Source organism: Rhinoderma darwinii, chromosome 1 (genome assembly GCF_050947455.1).
Source record: "Rhinoderma darwinii isolate aRhiDar2 chromosome 1, aRhiDar2.hap1, whole genome shotgun sequence".
NCBI lineage: Eukaryota > Metazoa > Chordata > Amphibia > Anura > Rhinodermatidae > Rhinoderma > Rhinoderma darwinii.
Genome location: NC_134687.1, coordinates 285,668,206 through 285,681,386, shown reverse-complemented (window position 1 = coordinate 285,681,386; position 13,181 = coordinate 285,668,206). Strand labels below are relative to the sequence as shown.

Here is a 13,181-nt window from a genome sequence, read left to right as displayed (position 1 = left end):
TTCAGTGGATTTAGCACTAGTGTGAGGGCTTATTTTTTGCGGGACGAGCTGTAGTTTTTATCAGTTCCATATCTTTGTTCCATACACATTTTTATTATAATGTTTTTGAAAGCTAAGTTGACCAAAAAACAGCGATTTTTGGCATTTGAAATGTTTTTTGTTTTTTTTTTACAGCGTTCACCGTGCGCGTTAAATAATGCTATATTGTGATAGTTCAGTCTTTTGCGGACGCAGCGGTACCAATTGTAACTTTTTTAATTTTTTACATTACTTTAGAGGAAAAATGGCTTCTTTTTTTTTTTTTTTGAACAAGCAATCGTTCGATCGCTCGCATGTAATACTAATTTATTGCAGTATATCGTGATACTGACAGTGTCCTTCATCAGGCCCCCAGGCTGCCATGACATCCATTGGCACCCCCTAATCGCATCCGGGGTGGGGGAGGGGGGGTGACACATTGTCAGGGTGCCAATTCCGCCTAGTTCTAACAATTTAAATGCAGAGGTGGTGATTGATCGCGGCATTTAAGATGCTAAACAGGCGGAATCAAAGTGATCTTGATTTTGCTCGTTACAGTGAGGTGTCGGCTGTATTACACAGCCGTCACCTGCTGAGTATGGAGTGAGCTCAGCCCGTGAGCGTGCTCCATACTTCCCCCCTTAACCCTTATCACGTACAGTTACATAAGGGGTTAATGGCATTATGTAATTTAGCATATAATGTACTGAGACGTTTTTTTAAATTATTTTGTAAGGTGAAATGGGGAAAAAAAAGCAATTTCCCCATTGATTTTTGGGTTTTGTTTTTACTCCATTCACCTTGCAGTAAAAATGACATGTTCGCTTTATTTTCCGGGTCCATACGATTACGTCAATGAAAAACGGCTCCAAAAACGTCCCAAGAAGTGACATGCACTTCTTTGACGCAGGCGTCTTTTTACAGCGACGCGTAAAATTACACCTCGTGGGAACAGAACATCGTAAAACCCATTGAAAGCAATAGGCAGATGTTTGTAGGCGTAATGGAGCCATTTTTTCAGGCGTAATTCGAGGCGTAAAACACCCGAATTATGTCTGAAAACAGTGCGTGTGAACATACCCTTAGAGTTCAGTTTTCCTTCAGTAACACCACAGGAGAAATTAAAGAGGATCTGTCACCAGACTTCATAACACAAACTGCATACAGAATTAAAGAGGTTATCTGGGAGTTTTTGAGTTTTGCAGGAGGGCATGGGAGGGTATAAAATAATAAACAAACAGGTATACACCCTCTGAAATCCCCCCCCCCCGTTCCAGTGCTGACACCACGTTCGCTGCTGCTCCGGTCCCGAAAGCTTCTGCGGCTGTCACTTGCCTTCATCGGTAACGTGGCGCTGCAGCCAATCGCTGGTCTCAGCGGTGATGCTGCCGTGACAGCTGAGGCCAGCAATTGGCTGCAGTGGCACATGACCAATGAATGGCACGTGACTGCTGCAGGAACTATCGGGACTGAAGCGTTGGAACTGGGGTCGTATTTTTTTTATACCATTCCCTGCCCTCCTGCAAAATTTGAAAACACCTGGATAACCCCTTTAAATAGATCTTAGACCTGATGAAGCTGGTGTACTTAGTATGAATATATAATGTCAGAATGGCTGTGTATTCTTTCCTCAAAGTTTTCCTGCCTGATAAGCACATGTGTAAGAAGTGTCTTTACACATGTCTTTAAAGGGGTCATCTTATCAGAGACAACCCCTTTCAGATAAGAGATGCCACAGCGATCCGCTGACTTGCAGTGGGTCCGGCTCCCAGCACCCCTGACAAACAGCCAGGGGAAGCCGCGGCCAGCCAGACATTTGCCTTGCAGTGGTTGCTGAAGGGAAAATGAACTATTACATGGCGGCCATTCAGATACATCTCTTCATACGTTTTACTTCACTTTGCTAACAGACATTTGTGAGCAGACGGAAAAATTTTGAGTGTTTTTTATCTTTTTTTTTTTCTTTTCAGGTAAAACATCTAACTGGACTCAACTTCCCCATCCTCTATTTAAGAGAGTTGTTATTCTCCTCATAGATGCTTTGAGACAGGACTTTGTGTTTGGCGCTAAAGGCCAAAAACACATGCCTTATATAACACAACTTATAGAAAAGGGACCAACCCTCAGCTTTATAGCTAAGGCCACAGCTCCAACTGTTACAATGCCTCGTATCAAGGTTTGTACCTAATGTGTATTCCAGATTCTTCTTTAAGGTCTGTATTATCCACTGCATTGTGAATTGTCCAATTTTTAAAGGGGATGTCTGGTATGGAAAACTCCTTGCACAGTGCTCGTTGAAATAAATGGGCCATAATGACAAGACCTCCAAGGACCCAAGTAATGTGGCAAGTTCTCCAGAGTGTGACATGAACTTTGTAGCCGCTCTCCACTTGGCTACTAGATGAAGATCTTGAATGGGATATGCCCTGCGGTGGAGCTGAAGGAGAATCAAATGCTTGTTCTGCACCTTTTCCCTACTGTGTATATATTTAAATGCATGAATCCTTCATAAAGTTTCATGTTTTAGTTGTTTTAAACAAACCGGGTAGTGTCTTGGTATGCTGCTATATCTAGAAATATTTTTTTATGTTCATAATGTAACTTATTTGTGCCATACTGTAATGTATATGTCACATTGGGTACGTGGACCCACTTGGCCGTACCGCCTTGACGGTATGGCAGCTGGCCAACCGGGCACAGGTCACAGTCTCAGCTTGGACAGTAGCAATGACCCGCTCGGTTGGGACTTAGGCAGCAGGTAGAAGGACAGGCGTGGAATACAGCTCAGCACGGCCCTTGACCAGGTAGCACGAGATACAGGAACGAGGAACGCTGGGAACTGGGAAACATTAGGAGACCATTTGCTTAAACAAACTTGGGGTATGACAACAACGCTCAGGCATGGGAGGAAGGGACTGGGCCCTTCTTATAGTCCAGGGTACTTATGGGCTAATTTAGACATTAAACTCTGGTGCACGCGCTGGCCCCTTAAGAGCGGGCACGAGAGTGCGCGCGCACCCTACGGGACCCGGCCAAGATAAGCGGAGGAGGCTGGGGCCAGCGCTCACAGACCCATGCCTGTGGCCGTCAGGAGGTGAGTGAGCCTGATGGCCCGCGGCCATGGACATGACAGTATATATCCTTTACACATGCTGCACATCTGACAGGACATTATTGACATAATTACTTTATTGATATTATTACTATTACTCTAAACGTCCGCGCACGCACATGAGCAATAATATGGCCAACATCCGTATCAGTGATGCGTTATAGTACAGCATTAGTGGTAATGTAATATCGAGTAAAAGTCACTTACCCCCAGTGATCCTGAGCTTGCATTCATGTCTTCAGTACACAGCATCAAGTGGACTGTACGAAAAGGAGTGAATGACAACTGTTATTCACTGCACAGCTTACTTGATGGATTATATTAAAGGAGTTATCTCAAGAAGACAACCACTTTTCAAAAAGAATCTGGCTTTTCTCACACCCACCGATAAGCTGTTATTGCCGGGGAAGCTGCAGCAAGCCATCGGCTGCTGCAGGGGAAATGTAACATTACAAGCAGGCCATTTAAATGTGTGGCCGTCCATATAATGCCAGGACACGCCAGATGTACCAGAGTGGCTCTTCCTTCTGACACATAGAGTGGGATCCCAAGCAAAATTCCCCACCCTACCACGTCCATGTGCCCTAATAGGGCATATGGACAGGGTTTGTCATGATGGGTCAACCTCTCAAAGAGGAACTGTGACCCTGACATGTCTTTTTTTTTTTTTTTTTAGTAAATACATGTTATCCCCATAAAATAATAATTCTGGGGCATCTTTCACCTAGAACTGCAGTGTGATGTTCCTCTGTTATTCATCTGGGAAATGTATGAATAAACTGAAAACTGGACATTACTAATCCATTGTTAATGGGGCATGTCCCTACACATTCTGACATTCTCAGCACTGATTGGACAATGTCAAAGCATGTAGGCACGTACCCCATTGACAAGGGGAATGGTAACACCAATTAGTCAATGCAAAAGTATTATAATGTCCAAAGCACTTTACCTCTGCAGTGTGTGTGTTGGGGCGGGGGGGGGGGGGGGGGTCTGCAGAAGGGCTGCAATTTCTCATATCTCATTAGAGAGTAGAGTGATCACAGTATTGAGACTGTATGATCATGGGGGGCTCACCCAGGACACCGTTTAGGACCCTCTGTTATTTCATTGGCAGCAGGTACAGAATTTTGGGCGGGGGGGAGGTAATCCATATCAAAAACTGACAATTACAGATGGAGCCTGCTACAAAATATATTATACAGGTGACATTGTGTTGAGAAATACTGTTATTACTCAAGCACATTACATGACGGCTTATTCTGACAATTCACCTGGAATCCTAGGTATACTATGGCTGTGTCTTTTTGCTTATTTCTTCTTCTATTTTTGATAGTATATTCCATTTGGACACGTAAAGTTGGTTTAGCATCACAGAGATTTTACTATGGACTGCTTCCTATTCTGTGTCTCCAGGCATTGATGACTGGCAGTATACCGGGCTTTATTGACATTGTAATGAATCTCAACTCGCCTGAATTATTGGAAGACAACCTGATATGGCAAGCAAAGCAAGCGGGAAAAAGAATTGCGTTTTATGGTGACGACACATGGATAAAACTTTTTCCTAAGCATTTTGTGGAGTTTGATGGGACAACATCGTTCTTTGTTTCAGACTTTACAGAGGTATGTTAAATGACTGGATTGCTGGACCTACCATCAAATGTGTGGTTTGCGTTGTTCTAACACCGTAATTTAGTTTTTTTAAATTTCTAAAATAGTTTTTTTTTTTTAAATTTGAAACAAATGTTTCCATCCGTCTGAGAATGTGTTTGAAATGTTACATCATTGTTCTTTCAGGTTGATGATAATGTCACGCGGCATTTAGATGACGTTTTAAAGCGGAATAACTGGGATATGCTGATTCTTCACTATCTTGGATTAGATCACATTGGCCATTTAACTGGACCACACAGCCATTTGATTGGACCAAAGCTTTATGAAATGGATCTGGTCTTGAAAAAGATTCACTCTGCTCTGATCTCAAAAGTAAGAAGCTTCTGGTGCTTGCCTTTAAGTTATTGCGGGAAATTTATGAAACCCTCTGCACCAGTGTTCTGACGTAGAAAAGTCACAAAGTCAAAAATTCGTTTTTCCTATTTTTTGTAAACTAAAAAACTTTGCAAAAATTATAGTGCAGATCTACTCCAGCTCATAGCTAGAGTAGATTTGATTTCCTGGCGCATGGACGGACAAAAATGCTACAACATTTTTTAAGAGGCATGCGCCTTTCAATAAATGAGGTGCGTCTTACTACAGTTTGTTTTAGATTAAGACAGGTGTATGAAACGCCAGCCTTAATTAATTGTGGGGCAGAGGGATAACGGTCTGGGGCTGTTTCTCAGGATTTGGGCTATGTTCCTTATTTACAGTGAAGGGTAATGTTAATGGTGTAGTATAAAAAAAAAAATTTTGAACATTTTATGCTTTCAACTTTGTGGCAACAGTTTGGGGAAGGCCTATCCTATTCCAGCATGGCCGTGCCCCTGTGTACAAAGCAAAGTCCATAAAAGCATGGTTTGGTGTGTTCGATGTGGGGGAACTGGAGTGTCCTGCACTGAGCCATTACCTCAACCCCATCAAACACCTTTGGGATAAATCGAAGCGCAGATTGCGAGCCAGGTCCTCTCATCCAACATCAGTGCCTGATCTCATAAATGCTCTTTTGACTGAATTGGCACAAATTGTCACAGACACAATCCGAAATCTTGTAGAAAGCCTTCCCAGAAGAGAGGAAGCTGTTATACCTGCAAAAGAGTCCCAACTCCTTATTAATGCCTATGGATTTAGAATGGGATGTCCAACAAGCTCATATAGGTGTGATGGTCAGGTGTCTACGTACTTTTGTCCAAATAGTGTATTTTAAATTTTGGAATATTTCTACAAAGCGTAAAGATGTGGGAAAATATTACGTACTGCAGTCACGATGAATTAAACTAAAAGAGAGTCTTCCTGACTAAATACTTGTATGAATAAATTGACAGCTGGGTGTTACCATTCCTCCTTGTCAATAGGGTCGGCCTGACACGATCAGGATTCATGGGACAGGCGGAATGGTAATACCCAGTTCTATGCATAGCTCTTATAAAAAATAAAATTGCTGCTCCAACATTATTTCATGAGGAATTTGAGTATATACGAAGATAAACATGTCAGGAGAGCGGTCCTCTATTTTTATTTCTTTTTTTTTATTCTATCATTTTTAACAGCCTTGTTTTAGTTCAGACTTAAATATGTATAACCCATCAGAAAGCATTGGTTTTTCTTTTCATTATAGGACGAAGACCCATCATTCCCAAGTTTAACTGTTGTCTGTGGTGACCATGGCATGTCGGAAGCTGGAAGTCATGGGGGATCATCTGATGAGGAAGTGGAGACCCCGCTTGTGTTAATTAGTTCAGCATTTCAAGACAAAGCTGGTATAACATGGGTGGATCTGTTCCTTTTTTTTTTTTTTTTTTTAAAGAATACCCCTAGTTACAAAAAAATAAAAAATTACAATCCTTCCTTAGGCAGTTGTAGATGTATAATAATTGTAATCGAGCCAAAAATATTGTGTCTAACCTTTTTTTTGGTCTCTTTTTTCCTTGGTTTTTCTAAATGCACATTTTCTCTCACTGCTTGTTGGGTGGACGGGCTGATCCTGGTGTGATGTCAGAGCTGTCCGGTTTGCTCTGAGCCATATGTCTCCCGCTGATGCACCCCTCCCCCTCACAGCATTCGGCAGAGAGAATATAATATGATGCCATTCATCACCCTATAATCCATGCTGCTCAAAGCAGGCGTAGATTTTATTTCCTCACTGTCAGTTTAAAATGCTCCAAATTTATTAAGAGGTGTGCTCCTTTTAATACATTTGGCGCAAATCACTGCAACTGTCTTATTTAATTAGACTGGCCAAAAAAAACCAAGTCATTGTAAATGTGGGACTAGGAGTCTTTTTAGTATTGTATTTTGTTATTATAAACCTAATGTGAAATGCTTCTGGCTTGTTCAAACTTTATTGGCTTTGTATGGCTTTCTTTTTAGGTACATTTAAAGAACCTCAGATGATTCCTCAAACCGATTTGGCACCAACTTTAGCCCTGGGCCTTGGACTGCCAATTTCCATGAGCAGCTTAGGAATGCTTTTACCAGCAGTAGTAGAACACAAGACCATGAGAGAACAGTTGCGTTTTTTCCACCTAAATGGCTATCAGCTCTGTAAACTTCTTAAAGAGAATCTGAAGGCTTATGAGAAAGGTAGGTATTTTAATGTCAGGTTTGTTTAGTCTTATAATAAGTTATTCGATACAAAGCTTAAACATGATCTGTCACCAGATTTCACAATACAAACTACATGCATTATTAAATAGATTTCTTAGACCTGATGAAGCTGGTGTACTTACTTTGAGTCTAGGACACCTAAAAGGTTCATTTTACTATAAGGCCTGATTTACACGAGCGTGTGTGTTTTGCGCACGCAAAAAACGCAACGTTTTGCGTGCGCAAAAGGCACTTAACAGCTCCGTGTGTCATCAGAGTATGATGCGCGGCTGCGAGATTTTCTCGCAGCCGTCATCATTATGACACTCCGTTTGGATGTTTGTAAACAGAAAAGCACGTGATGCTTTTCTGTTTACATTCAGAGTTTCACAGCTGTTGCGCGAATCACACAGTTCGCACGGAAGTGCTTCCGTGCGACCTGCGTGGTTTTCACGCACCCATTGACTTCAATGGGTGCGTGATGCGCACAAAGAGGACATGTCGTGAGTTTTACACAACGCACTCGCGCTGCGCAAAATTCACTCACTGTCTGCACTGCCCCATAGCCTAATATAGGTGCGTACGACACGCGTGAAAAGCACGCGCGTCGCACGCGTGTATATTACGCTCGTGTAAATGATGCCTAAGGCAGAAAACTTTGAGAAAGGATTATACAGCCATTCTTACATGGATTTATAAAGTAAGTACACCAGCTGGTGTCTGATTCTATTTAAAGTTCATGTTTTAGGTTCTCCAGATGACTATATGTGATCTCATGTAACTCTAGGATACCTTTTTTAGGGCCTGTAAAGTCATGTTCCTAATAGCTTTGTTCACGATCCCTCAATACAATATAAAAAACAAACCTGGAAATGTTTTTAAAAATCTCATCGGTTTTGTAAGCCTGAGCTTAGAAGAAATCGCTAATCACTTTTTTAACTCACTATATTAATCCTCCCGATTTATTGGATTGTTATTGTCTTGTGGGAAAATCTCTAAGTCAGGTGAGCACATAGAGAGGTATTTTTATACTTTACTATATGCAGATTGTGTGCAGTCTTTCTCAGCTCCGCTGCTTGTGCTCCAGACTTTTCCCACCTTCAGTTCATAGGATAGGATAGTTGTCCTTGTCAGCCATATAAGCTGTCATGAGGCTGCTTTTTTTTTTTTTGTCTCTACTTTCTCTTCCATTTCTTGGTTCTCCCTGGAAGTCAATCACGTAAATGGAGTATACCCATCTGAGATAGTAACGTTATATCACTTGTATATAATAAAAGTAAAACCTGGCACTCTGTTTATGACAATTTATTCATAATCCATAATAATGTAACGTTTCGGTCTACATATGACCTTCTTCAGGCAGTCTGTCGAGTACAATCAATAATATTCAAAACCATGCAAAATCATCTTAGTTGTAGATGACGACCATTTATAAAGCTATTAACAAAATCACTGCACATGTTAAATTACAACGAATAAGGAAAATGACAAAATATGTGCGTCAAGTTATTACGTGTTATGAATTATACACTTTGTCTGACTCATATAGTGTACAGAATAACCGAAAGCCCGTTTTTAGACAAGAATAGCATATTCCTAAAATATACAATATTCTTTGGTAAAGGATATCACTACAGCCAGAAATAAAACGTATTCAATACTCCTCATGAATACATTGTTCTATATCTAGTATATCTTCAAAGAGAAAAATTACATTGATGTTTCTGTGGTGCAAAGTGCTAACCGAGCAACCCTACATACATTTTATGTAGAGATCTTCCAGTCTATCTTATTCCCAAGACAAATTTCAGCAAATCTGGTCCCCATTGATGTACTATGCCTGGCATCTCTAGCTAATCCTTTTGATCTAGTCTGCCTTCTTTCCTCTGAGGGCTCATTCTTTCTTTTTTCTTTTTTTCTTTCTCCTTTTCACTTCTTCTTTATTTTTTCTCTTTTCTCCCTTTCCCTCTTTTCCTTCCCTTTCTTATTCCTTCCCAGGATTTTGGTGTAGAGTTGGCCTCTGCATTATCCCTGTTCCTGTTAAATATGGTTTTCATAATAATGCCTGCCCACTAATCTGCCCGACCAAACTTAGGGTCCTCATACACGGCCGGCATGGGCCCGTGTAAACAAAGCTCGTTTCACAAGGAGCAATGCAAGGGGACCCCATACATTTCTATCATATCGGCAGCACATCTCCCTGATTATACAGGAAGATGTGCTGCCGACCACGATAATATTTCATGCTGCATAAGCGAGCAGATCAGCCGATGAACGAGCGTTCGCTTGTTGATCATTGCCCTGTTTGTGTTGCACAATGTCTGAGACTGTTCTACATGTGTATCTCCGTAATGACTGCTGTTTCAGTAAAAAATATTCTTAAAGGGTTTGTCCAGTTTAGAAAAACAAATTTCATATACTCTACTAGGGAATTCTGAAGTAATACAGGGGTGGGGGACTCTGTTCAGGATCTTTTTGTCTTGGCTAGAGTGTAGAAAGGTTACAAAAAGCGTCTCTTGATCTGGAGGATCTGTCCTGTCTTCCATTACTCAATCAACCCTGTATAATGCTTTATATCCACTGTGGTATATATCCACATTCGATTACAGCTGATTGCTGGGGGTACCAGCAGGGAACACTTTGGGATAAGCTTATTTCCAAGGGACCCTTCTAAGGCCCCATGCACACGACCGTAAAAATGCCTGTAATCACGGGCCGTAATTACGGGCCCATAGACTTCTATTGGCCACGGGTACCTCCCCGTATGCTTACTGAAAGTGCCCGTGCCGTTGAAAAATATAGAACATATCCTATTTCAGGCCGTAATTACAGCACGGGCAGGCCCATAGAAGTCTATGGGGCTCCCGTAATTACGGGTGACTACGTGTGTGTGCACCCGTAATTCCGGGAGCGTTGCTAGGCGACGTCCGTGTATAGTCACTGTCCAGGGTGCTGAAAGAGTTAAACGATCAGAAGTAACTCTTTCAGCACCAGGGTGAGTGACTGCCGATCACAATATAGATAAAGCTGTAAAACTTACCCAGAACTCCCTGCTTCTTCCTCCAGTCCGCCCTCCTGGGATGACGTTACAGCCCATGTGACCGCTGCAGCCAATCACAGGCCAATCACTGGCTGCAGCGGTCACATGGACTGCGCGTCATCCAGGGAGGTCGGACTGGATGTCAAGAAAGGGACGCGTCACCAAAACAACGGCCGGGTAAGTATGAATTTCTTTAACTTTTTATTACGGAAAGGGCTGCACTGATAGAGAGAAGGGCTGCCGATTACTGCAGTGTAATTTTGCAGAGAACACGTGCCCGTAAACACCGGACCCGTATTTACGGGCTCGGGTCCGTACATACTGGTGCAACACGGGTCGAATACGTGTGACCAAGGCCTCGTATTTACGCCAGTATTTACGGGTGGACAAAAATACGGTCGTGTGCATGGGGCCTAACAAATAGGTATTGTATGTTTTGGTGTTTATCTCTTGTGCTCTCTTTTTTTTTTTTTTTTTTATATGTATATTGACAGAATGAACATATAGGCTCCCGTTTACAGAAAAATCGGCCTCAACATTCCTTCAAGAATGTTGAGGCAGATTTTGACCTGCCTGAGCTCTCTTTACCGTGTTTTTGCCGGCGTTTTTCGGCCACGGCCAAAAAACGCTTTCTCTGCCTCCCATTCATATCAATGGGAGTTCAAGGACGGAAACGCCTGAAGACAGGGCATGCATGACGCTTCTTTCTTTTGCGAGCGGTTTATCCCACTCACGGGAAAGAAACACCTCTGCCTCCCATTGAAATCAATGGGAGGTGTTTTCGGACGTTTTTTGGCACGGTTTCTGCGTCAAAAAACGCGCCAAAAAGTTTGTGTGAACAGGGACATATAGTGCTTTTGTTAAGCACATCTTTGTATAATTTATCTAATCTGCCCCAAATTTTATTTTCATTGATTTTTATTTTCAGATGACGGTGTAGAACAATTTAAGAAGGCAGAAAAGTTACATGCAAATTGGATTAAGCTATACCTTGAAGGGAATACTTCAGAAGTCCTCACTAACCTTGGCAGAAAACTAATTAAACAGTATATAGAGGCACTGCAGAAGTTAAGCGCTTCATTAAGTAAACAAGTGGCAGAGTATGACATCTACTCAATGACAGTTGGAGCCATCATAACTCTAGAGGTAGAAACTATTGGGGTATTATGGGTGTAATTGACGGTATTGACTCTTGTTAGACGGGAAAATCCTCAATAAATACTCGTGCGAGTATAACGTAAGGCCACGTCAACATGCAGTGCAAAATGTCTGCTGCGAAAATGGTCTGAAATCATCAGATTTTACTGCAAATAAGAAAAACAACTCATGTGAACATGGCCTTAGACTAGGAGTGCACAACCATTGGCCTGGAATCCTGTTATGTGGCCCCCAATCATCAAGACACATACCTGCTTGTTCTGGTAGTTCAAAAAGACACAACTGTCCTATTCATGCAGAGAATGAAGTGCTATCAATAATGTGGCACACTGTGTGACTGGTAATAATTGTGGCCTGCACTGTTATGGGTGTACTTTGTGGCTTGCACTGTTATGGGGTTACTGTGTGGCTGGCACTGGTCGGTGAGGGCGGTGTATAACTCCCTATGGTATTCTTTGAATCCCAGTGCCAGGCACCGCTCCCACTCAAGACCTGTACTAGGCATAACACAGTTTACCCATATTGATCCTTTTAAAGGGTAATTTTGGCATATCCGCAGGTGGGAGTTCCATCTTTGGGACACTAATAAGAAGAATGGGGGTCATCTGATCCCCTGTTCACAATTACAGAAAAGGGGAGATTAGGTAGAGAGGTGGTCACACATGCATGCAAGGTGTTTTTTCTTTTTCTCATCATTTCTTTAACAACTGGTGCGTGAATCGCACACCGCACACAGATGACGTCCGTGTGCTGTCTGTGATTTTCACACACCCATTGACTTCAATGGGCGGCTGATGCGCAAAAAACACACAAGAATAGGACATGCAGTAAGTTTCACGCAGCGGATACACGCTGCGTGGAAAACCCAATGTCTGAATGGCCCCATTGAATTGCATAGGTCCGTGTGACGTCTGTTGTTTTTAACACGCATAACACGGACATGAACTATGCTCGTGTGAATAAGGCCTTAGGCAGGGTTCACACGAGCATGTTCGGTCCGTATGTCGGCTGCTTTTCCCGAACCGTTTTCCTTCAGCGAGGTAGTGACACCTAGCGTCATAGATAAATATGAGGCTAGGAGCCCGGCTCCCTGCAGTGTGTTCGGTCTGGGAAATGCGGTTGACATACAGTCGGTATTTTACGGACCGAACATGATCATGTGAACCCGGCCTTATAATGTTTAGTGGAACTTTGTAATTTTTTTTTTTTATTGAAATTTATTTTTACTATTTCAGATACAGCTTCTATGTATCCTGGATACATAGAAGCTGTATCTTGTGCTGAAACTCGAATCAGTCAGGTCAGCGGGAATGACCACTACAATAACGGGTAGATCCTGCGTGTCAGGGACTCCGCTGTCACCGCAGCTGTCAAACCCGCTGTTGCAATAAAACGTAAATTTGTTTGCATCTGGATCTTTTGTGTACCTCTGTGTGTGCTGGGGTTATATATTTCCAAACCCGCTGATCTGACAGATTTGGGTTCCAGTGAAAGATGCAGCTTCTATCTGAAAAAGTATAAATAATTTTTAATAAAAAAAAAAAACAATGGTACACTTAACATTCTAAAACATTGTTTTCGTTAAAAAAAAAAGTCTTCAAAGGTTTA

General features: G+C 42.1%; 1 protein-coding gene across 2 annotated transcripts in view; it reads left to right on the top strand.

The window, feature by feature from the left end:
• Positions 1–13,181, top strand: part of PIGG (phosphatidylinositol glycan anchor biosynthesis class G (EMM blood group)) — a 32,633-nt gene that overhangs the window by 1,040 nt on the left and 18,412 nt on the right. For both annotated transcript variants that reach the window (XM_075864634.1, XM_075864626.1), the window contains exons 2-7: positions 1,989–2,194; positions 4,547–4,756; positions 4,931–5,119; positions 6,408–6,549; positions 7,160–7,372; positions 11,344–11,561. In XM_075864634.1, the coding sequence (XP_075720749.1) occupies positions 2,102–2,194; positions 4,547–4,756; positions 4,931–5,119; positions 6,408–6,549; positions 7,160–7,372; positions 11,344–11,561 (1,065 nt within the window). In that variant the 5' untranslated portion in view covers positions 1,989–2,101. The remainder of the gene's footprint in view (positions 1–1,988; positions 2,195–4,546; positions 4,757–4,930; positions 5,120–6,407; positions 6,550–7,159; positions 7,373–11,343; positions 11,562–13,181) is intronic.